The 20,675-nt window shown below is 40.0% G+C and overlaps 1 protein-coding gene across 4 annotated transcripts; it reads right to left on the reverse strand.

The window, feature by feature from the left end:
• Positions 1–28: 28 nt before the first annotated feature.
• Positions 29–17,957, reverse strand: rfx3 (regulatory factor X, 3 (influences HLA class II expression)). Of its 4 annotated transcripts, XM_044173976.1 has the most exons (18): positions 17,763–17,957; positions 16,447–16,494; positions 12,932–13,044; positions 12,713–12,801; positions 11,565–11,823; positions 9,763–9,837; positions 9,300–9,481; positions 8,932–9,051; positions 8,702–8,826; positions 8,456–8,571; positions 7,327–7,442; positions 6,989–7,143; positions 6,776–6,873; positions 6,445–6,594; positions 6,068–6,276; positions 5,831–5,984; positions 5,687–5,729; positions 29–5,081 (listed from the first exon to the last, which is right to left on the reverse strand). In XM_044173976.1, the coding sequence occupies exons 3-18, from the start codon at positions 13,037–13,039 to the stop codon at positions 4,801–4,803; spliced, it is 2,280 nt and encodes a 759-aa protein (XP_044029911.1). In that variant the 5' UTR covers positions 13,040–13,044; positions 16,447–16,494; positions 17,763–17,957; the 3' UTR covers positions 29–4,800. The 4 variants fall into 4 exon arrangements, with proteins under 4 accessions (XP_044029911.1, XP_044029910.1, XP_044029909.1 ...); XM_044173975.1 differs by lacking the exon at positions 16,447–16,494 and having other exon boundaries at positions 17,763–17,953; XM_044173974.1 differs by lacking the exons at positions 16,447–16,494; positions 17,763–17,957 and having other exon boundaries at positions 11,565–11,820.
• Positions 17,958–20,675: the final 2,718 nt, after the last annotated feature.

Genomic DNA, 20,675 nt, shown 5'->3' on the forward strand with positions numbered 1-20,675 from the left:
AGTGAAAATTATGAGAAAGGACACTGACTTTCAACAAGAAAACGTTTATTACTGCAAAGACAAGTCACAAATTTTAAGAAAACAACACTAAGAAGCTAGCCTGAGCTGAGATCTGAAATATTCAGAAAACCAAACTACATGTGTCTTTAATAGTTTCTAGTCATCAATACGACACACTAAATGATAATGTCTTTATAAATATAAAAGTCCCCCAATTGTCCTTGTTTTTTTATGTAAAATACACAATACAAACCACCCTACACGCATTGGTTCGCTTGCCAATTTGAGAAGAAAACTTAATGGCACACAAAAAGTAAGTCACGTGAAATTTGTGTATATATTATATCAGATACTATACATTATCCAAAAAGAGGAAAAAGAAATCACAAAAGCACTTTAGCCAACATATCTGATAAAATGTTCACCAAAAGAACAAATCAAATAATTAGGACACAAATAAATATACCTTTTTCAGTTTTTGATATATACATATTTTTGTCTAGGGTGAATCAAAATAAAAACCTTCCCCAAATGCCACTGCCAAATGCTTGTGCTTGCATTAGAGCGTGCTACAGATGGCCACGACTCACTAGACTTTCAAATGGCACTTAAAAACATCCAAATACAAATCTCAAACAGGTCACAGCATTCAGAAAATATCATCTGACAAAAGAAATCACGATCATGAGAAAACAAGTCATAAGAGAGCATTTTACTTACAGTAACTCTCCTTGTTCATTAACCAGTTCTATACAATAAAAAGCTGTCTGCAGATTATCTACCATGTGTAAACTACTAAGTATGCGTGTGTGTGTGTCTGTGGTGTCACATCCAGTAAATAATAGTCCAGTCTGAGGACAGGTCTTTATGCTTCCTCAGCCCGGGTGTCTTCTCAGTGGCAGCACCTGTGCAATGAAATGTCTGCGCTGATAGCCTCTATCTGTAGCCCACCAGAGACCCAATAGTCACCCAGGCCATCTGCTCTGGCCGGGGCGAAATTAAAGGCACTGGAGTCTGCTATGGGTCAGTGAAGCTGCCATTTTGTCCAGGTGAAGAGGCATCTATTTGTTTTTGCTCCTATGACAAGTTAAGGAATAGCTTATGTCTTTTTTAGTTTTCTTAATTATTATTATTATTTTTTTTTTTTTTACATTTTCTGGTTGGAAACAGGCTCATTTGCAAACAGCTGTTTAAAAAAAAAAAATCTTAATTCTCAATTTTAAAGACACAGAGAAATAAAATACAATTGTGTTGGCAGCATTAGCATCAGTCCAGTGTTGACCAGGCAGGCTTTAAGATGCAGAAAGCTAAATCACTCTCTGGCACGTAGGTCTATGTAAAAATAAAACGGGGGGGGAACAAAATTGACAAAAACGGTTTCTAGCAGCACATGGTAGGCGTGCAAGTTCAGAAAGCACTTACGATCCTAAAGCACACAATTAAGAATTAAAGAAAACATTTTATAAGCCATATTCACTTCAGGCACAAAATAATACAAGTTTACATCTACAATGTTGTAGTTATTTTATATGACAAGGGAGCTGAGATTCATATTTAAAAAACAAAAACAAAAAAACAAATCAAAGTGAGAGAAAGGTAAAAATGCCATGGGCAAGAAAAATTATCCTGCAAAACCGTCATTCCTAACTGGTACACACTACCCAGATTTACAACATAATTTAAAATTTTAAGTCACAGACAGAACCCCATCACTTTTTACAACTTAATTCTAAAAATTCTGTGAGTGTTGGAGTCAGTTAAGTGAGCTGAGGGTATGGGGTAGTTCATTTTTTCGCAGTTATTATGAGAACACAGATTTACGTGTGGCTCTGGAGAAAGTATAAGAGAAGAACTAGGTCTTACGGTTTTGTATCCATTCATTTTTTTATTGGACATTTTCATTACTTCCTGTGTTCTCCCAACTTGCCTTGAACAGTTTAATACCAAGAGTCAGGAAGCAATCTCTTATGCAAGTTCATTACGGTCACAGACTGATGTAAACAAAATGCCTCAGGCCTTCAACTTCCAGCTACTTAAAGTTAATTGACCTTTTCTTGCAGACTTTTCAAACTGTCCTTAAGCAACATAATGGGAAAGCAAGATTTGTGTGCACTCAATTCCTAGATCTGGTGAGCCAGACATTTCAAGCGAACAGTATGAGGGCAAGGCTACAGTATGAGATGTGTACCGTAGGTTTAATCAATGAGGAAGGTATCTTTGGGGTTGCTAGAATTTACTTTTCAGATTCCCCAAAGTGTCATGGAAATGATTTAACAAAACATCTGAGTGAGTCCACTGACCCAGTAACCTAAATGCTGCGCAGTATTTGCACTTTCCCACCCTCCCTTACTGCTAAGCATGTTTTCTACACAGGCACAACCACAAAAATGGTTCCTGTTTACTTCTAGTATCTAAAGGAATTCTTTGACTAGTAATAGAACTTAAAAAATGACTGATTACAGCAAATACAGTGCCAAGCCTTTTTTTAAACCTTCATCAACCTACTTGACTTACAAAAGGAAAAAGAAATTAAACAAATCAACAAAAAACATCTGGTCCACCTGTACAGTATTTCTGCTCTTTGCAGTGGTATAATTCATGATTCATTATCAGTAAACCAAAACAAAAACACAATAAATATCAATAAATAAACATTTCTGCAGAGAAATGGTGCAGAAAAAAACAATAACAAAAATGATTTTAGTAACAAAATGTTCCTATTTAGAGGATTAATCTCAATATTCTCCACAACATAGAAGGCTATAACAGTTCAAGTATAGATGTAGTCTAATGAATCAGAAGTTAGTCCCCATGCCTTTCCCATTTCACAGTCTATGAACTAATTACAGAGGAGCTACCAAAAGAAACAATCACATATAAACAATCAGATCAACCACATAAAAAGCAACAAATATATGTAGTGTATCATCATTATATATACTATACATATATATATCTATATCTCTCTTTGAATATCACAAAATATCTACTTTTGGTCCACTGTACAAAGATGATCTTTAAACAGGGAACAAAGGATGAAAGCATTTTATGGGCTAAAAACTGAAGTGAAAATGTATCAGAGGTGAGAGAAAAGCAATGCAGTTTTTCTCTATAGCGTTGAGATTTGTGCAGTACAGTGGTGTGTGTGCAATAAGGTTTGGTGACTGTGCTGCACGCGTCAAAGGGCTGGCACCACTGGTTTGAGGTAGGGTGACTGATGGATGTGTTCCAACACATACACACAAGCACGCAGACACACACGCAGGCTTATATACACATGTACACATGCACATAAAAACACAGTGCAGACCTATGCATCCGTGTTCATAAACACACACACACAAACTTCACCCGATAACAAAGGCTAATGCAAGAATAGGCCTCAAGAGGGCAGAGTGAGGGCAGGAGCAAGGCTAAAGACCATAATTCAGATAAGTAATAAGCTTAGTAGAGCTGATCCAGAGAAAACAACAGGTGTGTCTGTGCCTGCATCCCTTGGTGTCAACACTGATGAGCCAGCCCAAATCCAGCCACGAGTCACCAGAAAGCCAAATCTGTGGCTGGGACAATGCAGAGGGGCTCTGGGCTCTCTACAGCACATAGTCAGGACTACAAGGACAGCTGCATTTAAGGATAAGGCACTATGATAAAGCCGAGGTACATTAAATCCCTGACATTCCTTCTGCTCTGCAACATGGCACTGTGGGACAGGAAACAGCTCCTGGGTGGCCCAAATGGCTCACTCTCAGCTTTCTCTTGTTGGTTTGTTTTTGGTCCTTTGTGAACTTAAGAAATTTCATTAAAGACAGAAACTGCAAAAAACAGGGGAAAATATCCAGTAAGTTGTTTTCAAGATTACAGCTCGTCATGTAAACCACACTACAGAGCATCTAAAATGAACAAAGGCAAGCGATATGCACAGAGTGCATAGAAAAGCTAGCATTGAGGAAGTGGTTTTGTACAGCCACCTTCTCAATCTCATTTCTATATACACGAGTAGCAGCACAGATACTTCTTTAGGGGTTTCTTTTTCTGTGGCTAAAATCTGTAAGTGGTTATCAGTGGGTGGCTACCATATAATTTTCAAACAGAACAGACAAAACTGCCCCATGATCCTTTTTTCAAATGCCATACATACATAGAAAGTCATCCCTTTGTTTTTTAGCTACAAACAAACAATACTCAAAATATTTTGTTCAGCCAAACGTTTATCAGCAGGTGGAATGCACGTTGACATAAATCATACTAAAATTAGGAGGGAATTAAAATAAAACAAAACAATGATAGCACCATGAGTTTTGGGTAATACCAATTGAAAGTACAGCAAAACTATTTACAATAGACAAAGGTCTTGAGTCAATCGATGACTTTGCTCCACTGGGACTAGTGACATGGATTTGAGCTCTGAGACATCAGTAGTTTGAAGGAGTTTAACTTTCCTTCAAGATAAAACCCATCTGTATAGACAGACAGAGGTGTGAATTCATGCCTAGACAGGAAACATTTAACGGGTCAAATTAGTCCTCCTCCTCCAGCTGCCGCATTGTGATACAGCACAGACTTATGTGATGACAATACATCCAGAATCTAAGCAGTCTGACACGGACAGCACATCTTGGCCAGAGTAGCAGTACTCCCCCACTGACCGGGCTAGATAGGGAGAGGAGACCGTGTCCACACAAGTGCAGACAGAGACAATGCATGAAAAATACGGACACATCTAGACTTACAGAGAGAAAGATATGTGGAGAGTGAGATAGCAAAAATAGGCCAGACAAGGTTAGCCGTGCCCTCAGACCCTCAAACGGAGGCGTAGGTGTTGCCTGTGGCGCTGCAGTGGCGAATGGTGGGAGTACCAGCAGAGGGGGTTATGATGTGCTCAGTGTGGTCCTGTGGGGGCTGGGGGAGCGAGTGGAGGACACCTGGCTGGACGACCCCCACCACAGGGTGGGACCCGTCTTCTAGTGCCCCGACCTGGATAACCTGGATCACCTCATGCTCCGACTTCTCTCGCTTAGCAAGAGGTTCCCCGGACTCCTCCGTGTCCTCTTCTAAGTCACTGTCCATCCCACTTGTTTCATCTAGACAGGAGAAAGCAACACATATATAAAACACTGGTATAGACTCAAGAGCTCAAGACAATCATGAAATTGTTACTATTGAACGCTGCTAAGAACTTGTATTCTCTTCACTAGATGTTTGGTTGATGTGTTCACTGATGTTTCATTGAAAACATGTTTGCTGCTACAGGTGATCATGCTGCAATTTTGTCAATTAAACATAAAGTCTAACACTATAAAAGAATATATTTCCATGATTAAGGCTTTTTCAATTATACATAAATAAAATAGTAAAACACATAAGCATGCAAATACATCAATGTTATAACATTAAAAAAGCACAGTATGCCAGTGTGTGCTATCACATTGTACTGTAATTAGGCAAACAATGTCAAGTCTTTGCACAGAAAGTCTTATCAGTCTCAGCTCATTAACCACATATTCAACTGCCCGCCACTAACCTAAATGGCCAATGAATTTAACTGACTGTAAAAACATATGTCATATGTCTTTTGAGTTGGAAAACGTAATTACTGCAAGTCACACCAGTCGTCAACAACAGAATCTATTTTCTAGGCACTGGTTGAGTTCTCAGAATATCGCGCTTTATACATTTTGCCACATACCTTTATCAATGTTACTGAGGGACAGGGTGTTGAGGCTGTCAAACTGAAAACAGAGACAAACATAATTAGAGGGGCCATTAGTGGTTCACATAGTTTTAATGTTTTCTATGTAATCTAAAAGAGATACTACATTGTTAGCTATACCTCCCCCATGACACCCATGGGTGTCTCTCCAGTAGCTTGGGCCACACGATGCTCCACTAGGTAAAACATGTACTCATCATACAGCAGGCGAATCAGGTGAAAGGAACCAAAGCTGGCAGCACTGCGCAGGGTCAGGTCCCTGATCACCATAGAACTGCAGAGACATGAAAAAAACATTGTAAATGTTTTGTCAAAACACTCACAGACGTGTCTCAATATGGTTGTTTTTTTGCAGACCTGTAGAAGGACCACTTCAGCAGGAACTGTCGAGCTGCCCTGGGGAAGCTGGGCCGGTGCTCGTAAGGCTTGAGCACCTGAGTGACCACATTGTCCAGCCAGGCTGCCCATTGCTCCAGAGAGCTTTGCTGCTGTAGTGTGGCCTTGAAGTCCTGCTCCAAGTGCTGAACCACTCCCTCCTCACACTGGCACACCCATGATGCCTGCTCCTATACAGCAACATAGAGAAAGAAGTGGAGGTTCACACTTGCACAGTTAAACTAAAAATAAAAAAAATGTATATTCTTTTCACAGAGTAGATAACAAAGAAGGAATAGTATAGTACATATAACAAAAGCACCACTGCTGAGTATCCAAACACAAAGAGGTGTTCTGACCTGTACGTTGGCAAAGTCAACACGGTTGAGATCACTCAGCATCTGGTTGATCTGTGACGTGTTTTGCAACACAGCACGTGCCGCCTGAGCCAGGTGGTTCAGAGATGTGTATCTGCGCAGTGTTTGCGCAAAGGCACTAACAGCGGCAATCTGTAAAAGGGGGCACACAAAAGCCCAGGTGTTACCTACTGTAAGTATACATACCTTTCAAAACTGATAGTAAAAATATTACTCTCATGTATTAATTATATATTTTAGAAACAGTAACAGGTGACTTTTATGTGTAGCATTTTCACAAAAGGTAAACTCTGTAAGGATGCTGCAACTGTACCTTGGTCTGGATCATTCTCTGTGGAATGGCATTCATGGCATTATTGAGCCAACCTTCCAGGCTTTTGGCAAAGTTGCGAATGGCTTGAGTCAAGGCACCTGAAAAATAAAAACATAGAAAACAAAAAGACAAAAACAACAGCAGTGAGTTAATGACTGTGATATTACAAGCATTAAAATAACAAACAAGTAGGTGTCGATGACTGTGGCTCACTGGGAATGGGTCTCAGGACATCAGGAATGAGGATTTCCACGAGGGCCTGGTACATTAGATGGTCACAGGTGCTCATCCATTTGATTACAACCTCGTTTCTGCACAGCACCAATAGCTGTGAACGGGGGAGCCGTGCTTCAATCTCACTTATGCTGCTGAGGAATGAACAAACCAGATTTAGAAAGAAGCCTTTGAATTATCAGATTATCCTAAAATAAGTTTAAATGTATACTGGTTAAATATCTTCTGGTAGCTAATACTTCTCTTTAGCAAAACACTGAAAGACTTCATCTAAGAAAAGAAATCAACATTGTATGTTGTCATCAGCTTGACCTCACCTGTTCTCTGTTACAGTGGCAACCTCTACAGAGTCAGGGGGAGAATAACGCCAGAATGTCTGCCACAGCTTCTCAATTAAACTGAACTGCAGGTTGACAACCACATCCAGAATAGCCTGAAACAAAAGCAGAGAATAAACAAAAACAGTGAATGGTTTTCACTGGAACTACTTTCTAAAAGAAGAAAAAGTCCCTTTGAAAACTGTCGACAGCGAGGTCTGTGGATTATCCAGAGGAACTAGGACATTGTCAATTGTATTTTTTTGGTGCTCTGAGAAGCAACATGAAATTCCATTCCATTGTATTGACGTGGCAGCAGAAATCTCATATATGGACTTCCTAAATCCTTAGCACATGAACCCCAAACTAGCTGCATGGCTAGCCACCACTAGGGACATGTGAGGAAATATGTTTTCTTAATTTTGTTATTTGGGTGAACTGACCCTTTAATCATGAGAAGAAGGTGAACATCTGTCTGTCAAACCAAAAGGCCACCATCACCTGTGGATGACCTGATCTCTAGTTTTCCAGACATTAGGAGAGCTGGATTGAAAACTTCACAAGACGAAAAGAAAATTCTGTTCCAAAATGCCAGCAGGTGGAATTTGCGAATCTCTGTCACTGTAAGCACACATGACCTTTTCTAAAGTTTCCAGACTCTGAAACCAGCCAAAGTTTAAATATGTGTTCTTTTTCAAAATTTGTAAAACTTTACTTAATATTTTCAGTCTTACCAGCCTTTTCTCATTAAAAATAGCTTAAATAAGATTAAACTAGTAAATTGCTGTCATGATAGATACTGGCATATATATGCAAGGGGGAACAAACATGTACTCGATTCTAGGAGTAAAAGAGAATCTTAATAGAGAATAAGTGGAATAGATTTAACGGGTGGTGAAATGCAGCTAGTTCAGGCAGATCAGTAGATGGATGTACAGTCACAATGCCAGCATAGTCATATTGATGACATTGTATCAATAAATTCTACAATACTGAAGTGGCTTACTTAGCTTCCTTTGAGAACTAAAGAGGGACCTGACCCCCTGTTCCCCCTGTGAATTGCACTTATGTGCAAAAGTGAGCTGTGGTGACTTTGCAGTGAAAACGAAAGGAATGCACTTCATCTAACCTCACAGTGCTCTCTGTAAAGGGACTGGAGAGCTTTCACATCCTCTGGGCTGATGTTCTCTGTATTGCTCTGTCCCAGGTCCAGGTCTACAAAGTCAGGGAGTGCCCGCGACGCATCTGTTGGGGCAATAAAAAACTAAATTCACCACTGTGGAATGATCTGAAAAACATAATATTCTGTATATTTCGTTGCTCCCCACGTGTTTTTGGTTTAACAGACATTCAGATAAAGAGAAAGGCAGCTGACCTAGGAACTGCTGGTGGTGTTGGCTCTGTGCAATGACTGTCTGCTCTGCTGCACCAGGATGGGGCTGGCCTCCACCTGAGTAATTCTCCCCAGTGCAGCCATCAAACTTCTGCACCGGCTTGAACCTGAAATCACATGGCTCACCTCAGTATCTTGCAAGACTATAAAAACTGTGACTTGTGTCACAGGAAGCACTGCATGTCTGTATGCATGCCTAGTTGCCTGTGCACCTCTGTTTCTGCTGAACAGGTTGCTGTCTGAGGGCCATATACTGCATGTCTTCTTGGAGCCTATTGAGTGGGGAGTCTGGTTTCACACGTATACCATAGTAATGATATTTGGAGTTCCCTCTGCAAGACAAAACCAAAAGTGAACACACATTGACAGAGTCTCAATGTTAGGTGTACATAAAAGTTCACATGGATGGAAGAGATGGACAGAAGATGAGGCTTTTGAGTAAATCAGGCTTTAGGTAAATGATGACAGTAAGAAGAGCCAGGCAAGCATATAGCTATTAGATGGAAATCTTGAATCTCCAAACTGACAACTTTTCCTTACTAAAAAAATAATAAAATAAATAAATAAAAAATAAGCAAACCTTGTTCCAAGGCGCCTTGTACGGAGTCCCATGAAGATGGAGCGGATGAGTTTGCCAAAAGAGGCTGCATTTACAGGGTCCAGTTTCTGCTCCTGGCAGTGGCGCAGATAATGATTGTAGAGGGTGGATCGTGGTAGACTTACGCCCTCTGCTGTCTCATAATTGTCCAACAGCCACTGGAGCTACAAGGGAATACATGCTTTTTTTACTCAAGAGATTCACACACTGGTCCACGCAAACTGTCTGGAAAGACCTCAGACTGACAGTCCGTAATCTTGATGTTGCAGCATCACACCTCTGCAAAAGTCTTTCTATAGCAGCCAGTGAATTTAAAGTAATAGTAACAATTGAAACAGGCAACAAAAACAGCAAGCACCACATCAAACTCAAATGTATACAGAGATGAGAGAGGCAGAACAGCAAGAGAGCCAGTCTAGCAAAAGCATTCATAAAAGCAACTTACATGGCTGTTGAGCAGCGAGCTTCTCTGACTGGATAAACCCTCAGATTTTTGGAGCGTCTCAATCGCCATTTCAATCTGATAAACCATAAAGCACAGGACAACAAAATGTAAGAGGGGGAAATAAAAACAAAAGCAAGAAAAATAAAGAGTTGATGTAGACACATTAGTGGCCACTAGCAAAAATAAAGGGAATCTGAAAGGATTCCAAAGCAAGCACCACTAAACCCAAGCACAGCAGGACTACCTGTCCTTTAAGGAACATATTTGCCTAGTTGAAAAACAGGGACATAGGCTCAACAGGATCAACTAAATACATCAATCATGGATAGCTGGCAGACACACAACCCTTCCAGATTCCACCAGCACATTTCCACTTATAACAACTATCATGTGTAGACAAAAAGCCAGACTCCTTTACAAAAACAAAAGACTAAGGCAGTGTGCCAGGATGAATTAGTAACACCTGCACTTCAACTTCAAGATTTATGCCAAAAAGCTAATTCATGCTTCATGGGAAGAAGTCAAATTGGTATTGGCATTTTTACAACAAAAACATACAGTAACATAGGCTAAAAAATGTGACGTGAAAGAGACAACATACTGTATACAGGATGATACACTGATTGTTACAAGTGAATACAAAACGTTTTTGTGTATTGCTGGCAAATTAGAGTTGTGTTTCTGTGTGATTTCATTGGTGTTTATCAATATCAAAACTCTACTAAAGTGAGCACACTGCATGGTAGCGATTATGTGCAAGGGTTGTCCACTTATCATCAGTTTTTACTTCTTTTGATACATCTCAGATTCCAGAGATGACCTTTTGTGTTTTGACGTCATACATGTGAAATAACTGAGCAGATAACTGGGGTTAAATACCATAGTCATCCCTCAGAAATAAATACCATTTTTTACAGCACTTAGGCTGGACAAGGATGAGCTGGTACTTTGCTTAAGCAGTTGAAAAAAAACAACTTTTGTTCATAGCCATTTTTGGATGTTTTAAATTCTCTGCCATGACTGACAGCCACATAATGTAATGTCAGTCAACAAGCATCATTGCTACATTTCTGCCAGAAAGCATCATTATGGTGGACTATATGATAATGCCTAATGGCATGTCTTAAGAGCAAGGCATTGTGCTGTGACTCTTGTGAGGAATGGGTGAGTCTGTGGAGTTGTGGTTCTCCAGACACACAATCCCCGACCATCCTCCCCTCCTTAATACACCTGTCTCTCAGGTTTTAGCCCGTCCTTTCTTCTAGACCAAAGACTGGGAATAACAAACAGATGAAATCAAGGATGGAAACAAAGCCCTGCATTACTTGAACCTTAAATATTAAGGGTTACAATGTGAACATTGCTGGCAGCAGTCAGATCACTACAGAGACTTGGGCCCAGCCTACGCAGCACACCGTATACATCAGCAAAGGATCATCGCCAGAGATAAAACACATCATACACAATGATGGAGGAGGTGCACACAACATGTTTTTCTCTATAATGTGACATAATGTGTGTACTACGTGCACACACAGAAATTTTGAAAATGTGACACAAATATTGAGAATGGTGTGCTACATTTTGGATCAAACTAGTGCATAGATCACTAAAAAACGACAGAGACAAAGCATTCATGCTAATAGGGAGAGCCTAGGCAAACTAATAGCTGTGTGGATCTAAAAAGGGAAGAAGTAGAAGTTACTACAAAATCACTATATACACTAGTCCGATGGTCTATCAACAAAAGTAGGCAGGCAAAGGCAGGTGAGGGGCCCAATTAGTAGGTGCTATGCACTTACAGTAGCTGGGGAAGCTCGTGCGGTCTGGGTGGCAGGGTGGGGTCCAGCGTTGTCCATGATGTAAGCCCCAGGACTGCTGCTGATTACCTGGCCCCCCGCCAGATTCATGCTCATTCCTCCACTGCCCCCTCCTCCATTGTTGGTCATGCCATGAGATGTCACCACAGTGGACACTTGTGATGAGCTGCCCTGTGTGTCAAAGTAGCTCCCTCCACTGTTCTGGCTATACAGCTGCGGCTCTGAGTACGAGTAGGTTCTTCTGTTCAAAAGAGAGGTTAGCAGTCAGTCAATGTGCCCAAACTGATAAAATAAAACAAAATAAGACAAAACAAAACATAAAACTGAGAAAATACTGTCTATATGATTAAGTACTTTTATTGCAATTTAGCTGTGTTATTTTGCGTTTTCTTGGAATAAAGTTTTTTTTTTTTTTTTTTGTCCAAGTATGGCTTCTTAATTATGTAAGACACCCACTGAGCCTATATGCTAACAATTATACAGTACATGTGTTCATTGTTGTTTGTGTAGGCACAGTCATATACTGTCAACAACAATTATAATATTGAGGACAATCCAAAATGTATTATCATTTTTAATAGTTAATTTTTTTGTTGTTGAAGTGACATCAAATATTGCTATAAAAAATGTGGTATTATATGTGATTTGGGTGACCCTTTAAATATAACTTTTTGTTTGGTGTATGTGTGATTTTGTATTTCTAAGCGCTCAGTTTGCCGGTGCCCCTTACATGAGTGTTTCCACCAGTAGCTGAGGTCACACAGAATGTGTGTTTGTGTCTGTACATGCACTGATGTGTGTATCGCAGTAGGACCAACACAGCCTGGGCTGGTTAGTGGTATGTAACCCCATTCCTCAGACCCAGGGGACCCTGGCGTAGCATCAGCACTTAAAAGACAGGCCTACTTCTGGTCATGTTCAGGTGACTGAGCACAATCAAACACACGACTGCACACCCCTCAGAAAAGAAAACAAGCACAAAAAACGAATGCACTCCCACCAACATCATGTGCTTGTGACATGAATGATGGTGTGAAGAGACTTAAGAGGAGAAAGAACAGACTGCAGAGACGTTGCGCTAATATTTGTGGAGTGGTGTAAGAGCAGAGCTGGGTAACAGAATGACTCACATGTTGCCATTGGTGTAGACGCCACTGTTTTCCTCCACATACTGCACCTGTGCAGGGTAAACATGCTGAACCTGTTGAACAGTCTGGGCCTGGCAAGACGAAGTGCAAGAGTTGCAAATTAATTATCTAATTGACTAAAATCACATATTGCAGATACAGCATGCACACTTGTGCAGGAACATTCAGACACAAATACACACACAGACAGGCTGGATGTACCTGCTGCTGGACAGGCACCTGCTGGGTGGAGCCGGTAGGCTGGACAGGCACAGTGGTTTGAAGAGGGACACTGGAGGTGGAGTCAGCGCCTGCCTCAGGGGTCTGCATGGCGCCTAAATAAGAGAGAGAAAACATAGTCTTACTGTAGATAATGGTCACAATTACTGAAAACCAAGAACCCTCTCAACCTACTGGTCTAACTGGCAAAGCAACTTTACAACTCAATAATAACAACAACATAATAATCTTAATGCATCACTGAGCCAACGCTCATGTGGCATCAAAGAGCAATAACTCACTTGAACAAAGAGTCAATGTGCCATTGCAGGTTTGTATTCTTCTGGTTGTTGTTGAAAACAGACTTATAATTTACAATAGGCTAAGGACCACACATAGATAACTTTTTCTTTAACCTCTCTGATTTTATAACAACTGGTGTAATAGTCATAAAATCAGTGACATCAACTTCCTATAACTCAAAAAATATAAACTTTATCCTTAACATGTGTCCAGAACATATTGCATTTTATAACAAAAAGACAAATCTATCATATTACAAAAAAATACAGCTTTGTATAGAGGAAAAGATCTGGTTAGCCCAGGACGTAAAATATGCCTAAATGAGATACTAATCTAGGCATAATAGAAAACATGAGGTTTCACCACAGACCCTTGGCTGTTTAACCCAAATCAATGCTACTAAAGCTGCTCAAGGGCAATTCTACCCAAGCACCTGTTTCTGCTTTGTGGTACTCAATGTACTGAGAGCCTCATGCATCAGTGACACATGGTCTTGTCTCCATGTTCACAGCCATAAAACGAGTTAATATTTAACAAACTCCAAATAGATGCTGCTTCCCATTGCTCTGTTAGTCACCAATTTTACAGGTTTAGCATTACTTGAGATTGGAAGTCCTGGATCAGTACTAACAAAAAGGTACTAAGAACAACTGGCAAGTTATCTAATTGTTTACCAGATAGCATCATTACTACTAATAAAATAGTTATATTGTGCATCAGAGATTTAAGACCATGTCTACAGTACTTACTACCTAAGGGTAAGGTGAACTACTTTGAATAAGGAAAAGGGTGTGAAGAGACACTGATGGTGAACCTGTGTTTGTGAGTTAATAATAGTATGGCTACCATCACCCATTCCTACTAGTGGAAGGCCACCTCCTCCTCATCACAGTTTCCATAAACAAGCCTCTCTTGGTTAATTAAGCTGGGTCTCCTAACAGCTTCGAATCTCTCCAGAGAGAGCCTGCCCCTTCCCTTTATCTTCAATATCATACCGGCCTTGTTCTTGGGATGAAGGCTATCACTGTATTTGTGTGGGGGTGAATAACCTAAAAGTTGGACTACAAAACTGAGTCAGCCCTTCCTGTTGCAATGAGAATGTGAGGAACAGTAAAGCAGCAGGAAAAATCTACATATTATTTTAACATACTGGGGCACTGAGATTCATTAACGCAAAGCCTTCTGCTTTCAGCATGACTATTTTCAACACCTTGGGGAGGGGGATATGTATATACTATCACTGTCAGCCATGTCAGCAGGCTGTTGCTAGACAGGCTGCAGTCTGGCTCGTGGAAAAATAAACTACTATCCAGTTCAAATATTTATATTCTGTGATTTCGACAAGAAACCATAAATTATGACTAGAAATTCAGAAGAAATGACAAACCTGACTACACATATGATTAAGATACTATGACACACAAGCAGCTCATAGACCCTGAAGTGTGAAAGTCACTGGATGCAGGCTACCTATGTGATAAAAATGTCAAACTGTAGCCTTCAGCTTACTATAACCCAATGCTAAATACAGGACTTGTGAAGAAAGGAGAATGTAGACTTATAATCCACAGTGCAGTTTGAAAGCTAAAGTACATGGCCCCAACTGAGCCCACCTAATCGTGAGGAAAAGAGGCCCTGCATCACAACACACTCTTGATGCCTCACCCCAACCCCCTCCACAAACACACACACACACACACACACACTCTTATACACACCTCCTGCCTCACCATTCAGGCACTCCCTTGTGGCCCACTTAAATGCTGTGCTCCACTGAGCAAGTGCAAGCCCCTACAAAGACACAGAGGAACAAAAGCCACCAAGGAGGGCAACATTTTGGCCTGCGTTTTCTCTCCTTAATTCCTCTTGCTTAACATTACAAGCATATAGTAAAGAGTGCAAGGATCACAGTCGCAGCTACCAGAAAATACACAGAACCATAATTTGCCTCTCTAATGATCATGTATGATATAGGAGGAGTCTGATGCACCAAGTAAAGAAATACGAGCTGGTGAACAAGGCTGAAAAGTACACCATACACAAAATCTCTCCCTCTCACACACATACAGTACATGCAACCCAAGGCAAGACAGGAGTATGATCAGGTGCTAGTACAGGAGGAAAACAGATGGAGGGAGATGTAATAGGGAGCTGAAGTGGGGGGAGGTATGCAAAGTGATGTGTTTGTTGAGGAGTTGGGTTTTCAGATAATATAGAAAACTGGGAGTGACTTATATTTGTAAGGACTGCTGATATTGATTTTGATGTCAAAAACGCTGCACAATATATAGAATACTGTTAGATGTGCCAAAAGCTAGTGTTCAACATTCGATCTGATTTTAGGTCATGACAGGACCAATGGAAACAGAAATGTCAAATGTGGCAACATTTCTTAAAGCATCATAACATAGGTTACCAAAGTCTAAATGTGCTCTGTTCATCCTAACTGCCAGATGTTGGTTCAGGAAGGAAAAAACAAGGACCTTTAAGTCTCCTCTTTCATCAACAATATACATTATGTCTGACAGACTGGGGCAAATAACAAACCAAACATGCTGTATTCTGCTAAGCCATGAAAATGGATGACTGAATAATTGAATTAATCGGCCCCTCTTTAAGTGATTGGAAATGTAACAGGATCCAGGCAGCAGGTGGCATGGTACTATTTCTGCGCTACCGGACTACAGGTGAGTGGTAACATGATCTGATAACTAGCAGTTCCTAACATCCTGTTTGTGTGTGTGTGTTGGGAGGGGTGTCTGTGCATGACCTATTTTGGGTTGTATATTCCAATAGATCAATATGTTTACATTATTTTGGGCTTTACCTACAGTATGCATTAAAATTGGTTGGAATTGCTCTGTCTCTGTCAGGCCCACTTGCATATCAATGATGAGGGTCTAAGGATAGAGGGTGCCGTATGCTGTACACAGATTGTAAAGCCCCCTGAGGCAAATTTGTGATTTGGGGTTATAAATAAAATTGACTTGACTTGATTTGATAGGTTTTTCTCATACAAAGGACTTACCACATGAGCAGTTACAGCTTCATGGTTCACAAGTAACATACAATTGAAAAGAGAAACAAATTCTAGGGATGATGATGGACAATCAAATTGTATTTACGGCTAAACACCTTTTCTGTGGTGGACACATACAGATATAGGCCTAAATGGTCAGGAGTCCCACCACTTGGTGCACCTGTCCACCACTCACCTCTCCACACACATCAGAGGTCGCAGCTTCACAGGAGACCCAATGGACCTGAGAATAATTGTGATGCAACATTAAGAAACCAAGTCTCTACTTAGGCTAAACCTATAAAATATAATTAAGGAATCCTAAAATGCAAGTTTAGTATTCTATAACAGAGAGGAAAGGTAATATAGCATATTTGATTGAAATAGATGTGACTCAATGTTTTTACCTAATTTAAGTGAGCCTAAAATCAATCTGGCACAATATTAGGCTGTTAACTAACGACTAAGCATCCTCCCCCTGTACAGTGTCATGCTGGATTGAATACACTCCCTATCCTTCCCTTTCTTGCGTACCCAGGGAAATACACGCGCACATATAACAAACATACAAAATGTAATCTTTTAACTGTTAGTCAACAACTCTGGAGTATACCTGGATTGCAGAAGGGGTGGGTAAATCTTGACGTTACCAGCACAGTTACAGAATATGCAATGCAGAACAACGAAATGATTCCTGATAAAATGAGTAGTAACATTAAGGTATTTTAATGTTAATAGAGCAGGTGTTTTTCAGTCAAAGCTAACCACTGAAAAACTTAGCCTTGTGTTATCAGATAGCTTATCAGCCTTCTGATGCCACAAAGAGGGCAGATGGAAAGCTAGCGAAGCTGTCTTGCCTCCTAAGACAAAAGGGAAAGTAATGGCTTAGCTATTGTCAATAGCAGTTAGTGTATGGAAATCTAGCTCACAGCACTTTCCATTGCTGATCGACGTTATTGATGTTGTATGCCCAACAAGATTAGAACCACCTGAAACACAAACTTGCAATATCACCGTAACATTAGCCCAAAAAATGGGATACCAACAAGCATTGTAAGAAGGCAACGCTGGCGTTAGCAACCTAGCAACAACAGACACCTGCTCCTGCTCCAGCTGACCAGCTAGCATCAGTGACGACTAGCCTAGACCTATGCTACCACTCAGCATGGTAAGTTTGAACAAATAAGTTACACGGAAACCCCATTTTCTGCCAAACTGACCACGTTTAGGTCAGTTTTAGCCACAAAGCACACCGTGAGAGGACATAGCTAGCTTCTGCTAGCGAGCAGGACATCTTACAGCTGTGGGTATCTACAGGCAACGTTAGCAAGCAGGCTACCACGTCACAAAGAAACACCCTCGCTAGCAAACTACCCCAGCTATTCACCGATCCTTCATTCAGCAGCAGACAAAACATAAACCACAGCATTAATATCTCCTTTATTAAATTATCCCTTGAAGCGAGAAAGGACTTGAATTCGGGCTAAAAATAGTAGAAGATTTATTTCAAACCTGAGCTGTGGACTGGTTGATGAGATGAGGATGGTGGAGGAGGTGGTAATGATGGAGCGAGAGGTTGTTGTTGGTGGGTTACAGTCGCCAGGACTACGGTGACTATGGCGCTGCCTCACTGGGCAACAGTTGCTATAAAACTCACCGGGAGCGCGCAACCTTCCCAGTCAGGTGGGAGGAGATTAAAGCGCACTTAATGCAGTTTTAACGGAAATAAGATCACACCGAAATACATAATAGAGTATATTGGGAATATGTTACAAGGCTGGCCATTCAACCCGAGCCCATGCGTGTAGTCTTATTTGGAGACTTTCAATACATCAAGAATGAACAACATGTTACAGGATGTTGAAATAAAGTCAGAAATTTGTTTCGGTTATGTTCCTTTTGGGTGCAAAGACAACGCCTGTAGATCTATTCTCTAAACAATACAAGTCTGCAAGTTGTCAAAATGCTGTAGGTGTATCTTTTGTTTTCCTTCTGCTGATGCCCCTAAGTTTTATAAACACCTAACCCTAATCCAGGACATTCATTATGTGGTAAATAATTTTGGCATTACTTTATTTTCATACTGTCATAATTATGATTATGCCTATACAGATGATGTTTGTATGGTGGCGATTGTGCTTATAAGGTGTTTAAAATTTCTGCTGCGTTGATATATGCTTAAATTGTAAGATTCTGTTTATTTATATTTTGGCCAGAGAGAGGGCAAGGTTTAGGTATGGTTTAATATAACTGTTTTTTGCACACTAGAGGTTACAGGCTTGTCATGAAGTCCTGCTACAAAGAGCAAAATGTGCTCCTAAAGCTACAGTGTTAACCCATTCTGGTCTTTGTCTCAGCCTCTGCAACATCTGGGTGTTGCTTTTTCATGTCTTTCTCCAGCTTAATGAACAATTCAGTTTGCTATGACAATTCAGAGATATTTTTCTCTTGACATTCACTTTTTAAGTTCACAAAATCAGGCACAATTAAATAAAAACAGCAATGGTTTACCATTGAACTACTCATACCACCTCCAGATCTCACTTTTGTCTAAACTTGTTCCACTCATTTCTTGTTTCTCAGATTTGAGAGCTATGCAGATTGCATACAATTTTGCCCAAATGAAAACTGGAGTTCTTTCACCTTTGCTTGACTAGCAATTATTGACTGTAATATCTGAGCCTTAAATTATTGCAACACTACTTGTCATTTTTGTGCATTGTGCAAACGTGGTGGATACTGGTTGAAAAAACATTGTCGTTGATAGCTATAAAATGATTAAATATCAAGCATGGTATTCATGTGCTACAAGTTAAACTATTTTACCACATTTCACAAGTAGGGCTAAAAACATACCCACCTCCAGAGTGTTTTGACAGTTTTAAATGGTGGTATATCACATGAAATTAATGCTGACTGAATGATTGCCTTGTTATACATTACAGTGTTAGTGCAAATTTGTAATCACAAGTGTGCACAGGCAGTACCCAGTATTCACCATACAAGATAACTTGATAAGCCAAGGGTGAATGCCATTCTTCTGTATTTATTGACCATCATGTTGCATTTTTTGCCATTATTCTCACTGTCCTACTTTGTTATTGGAAAGTTAACCCCTCCTAATGAATGCGCCTTTCTACCTGAACAATTAAATGTTATCATTGTGCATATTACTTGACCGTGTTAACAACTGCCTCAGGGCTTTTGAATCAAAATTAATATTCCTACTTTGATTCTCAACCTGGGCCTCGTTGTTCTGACATTTGGAGCAAACAATAGGTTGTTTTAGTCAAAACTGGACATTCACCTTTGCTTGACTAGCAATTATTGACTATAATATCTGAGCCTTAAATTATTGCAACACTACTTGTCATTTTTGTGCATTGTGCAAACGTGGTGGATACTGGTTGAAAAAACATTGTAGTTGATAGCTATAAAATGATTAAATATCAAGCATGGTATTCATGTGCTACAAGTTAAACTATTTTACCACATTTCACAAGTAGGGCTAAAAACATACCCACCTCCAGAGTGTTTTGACAGTTTTAAATGGTGGTATCACATGAAATTAATGCTGACTGAATGATTGCCTTGTTATACATTATAGTGTTAGTGCAAATTTGTTACCACAAGTGTGCACAGGCAGTACCCAGTATTCACCATACAAGACAAAACATTCTTGTTGATATCTATAAAATGATTAAATATCAAGCATGGTATTCATGCGCTACAAGTTAAAATATTTTACAACATAGCACAAGTAGGGCTAAAAACATGCAGAACTTTTCAATTGGGAACAGTGACCAAACAAAACCAGCATTGTTAAGAGGCTTCCTACTGCATACAAAGCTTAACCAACCACCTGTGTCCACTGCGCAGCACTTTTTTTGGTTAGCAGTACTAAACAGATGCTTTTTGGAAAAGCTGTTGTTGTTGCTAAGCAACTACTGAAACCCCCATCTAAAGGATGACAATCTTTTGCTAAAATAATTATTTTCAAGTAATAGTTTGTCCTTTCAATTTCAAACAAGAAAAATACACTGCTGTGGAGGCTGGTGCCTGCTGGACCTGTGGCCTTTCATACTGTTCCGGTATACTGCAGTGGTTGCTAATTATTTCTGTGATTTACTTTAGCTTATTGCCTTGAGAATTAATTATTTCTAAGTATTTCTAAGTTATTTATATTGCTCTATTGTGCCTTTTAACTTTGTCTTCTTTAGTTTGATGTAAATAGAGATACTGACTCTATAGAGATATACTGACTTAAACAATTAAATAAGTTTACTTTTGCCTGAGAAAATGTGGTTTATAATGTGCAAAGCTGCTGCTTTTTAAAGTATCAACAAAAACATTTTTAGAAATCCACAAACTATTTGTTGCATTATTTTTGAGAGCCGCAAATATGTGGGTATATCATTGGCCTTG

The sequence above is a fragment of the Siniperca chuatsi genome, linkage group LG18 (genome assembly GCF_020085105.1).
Source record: "Siniperca chuatsi isolate FFG_IHB_CAS linkage group LG18, ASM2008510v1, whole genome shotgun sequence".
In the NCBI taxonomy this organism is placed as follows: domain Eukaryota; kingdom Metazoa; phylum Chordata; class Actinopteri; order Centrarchiformes; family Sinipercidae; genus Siniperca; species Siniperca chuatsi.

What these genes read in the sequence shown, in the direction of transcription:
- rfx3 (XM_044173976.1), bottom strand. Translation starts at nt 13,039, where the DNA reads ATGCAGACCCCTGAGGCAGGCGCTGACTCCACCTCCAGTGTCCCTCTT. An exon ending in GCTCGCTGCTCAACAGCCAT is followed by an intron (nt 9,482 to 9,762) that starts GTAAGTTGCTTT and finishes ATTCCCTTGTAG; the next exon opens with CTCCAGTGGCTGTTGGACAA. An exon ending in AGAGAATGATCCAGACCAAG is followed by an intron (nt 6,595 to 6,775) that starts GTACAGTTGCAG and finishes CCCCTTTTACAG; the next exon opens with ATTGCCGCTGTTAGTGCCTT.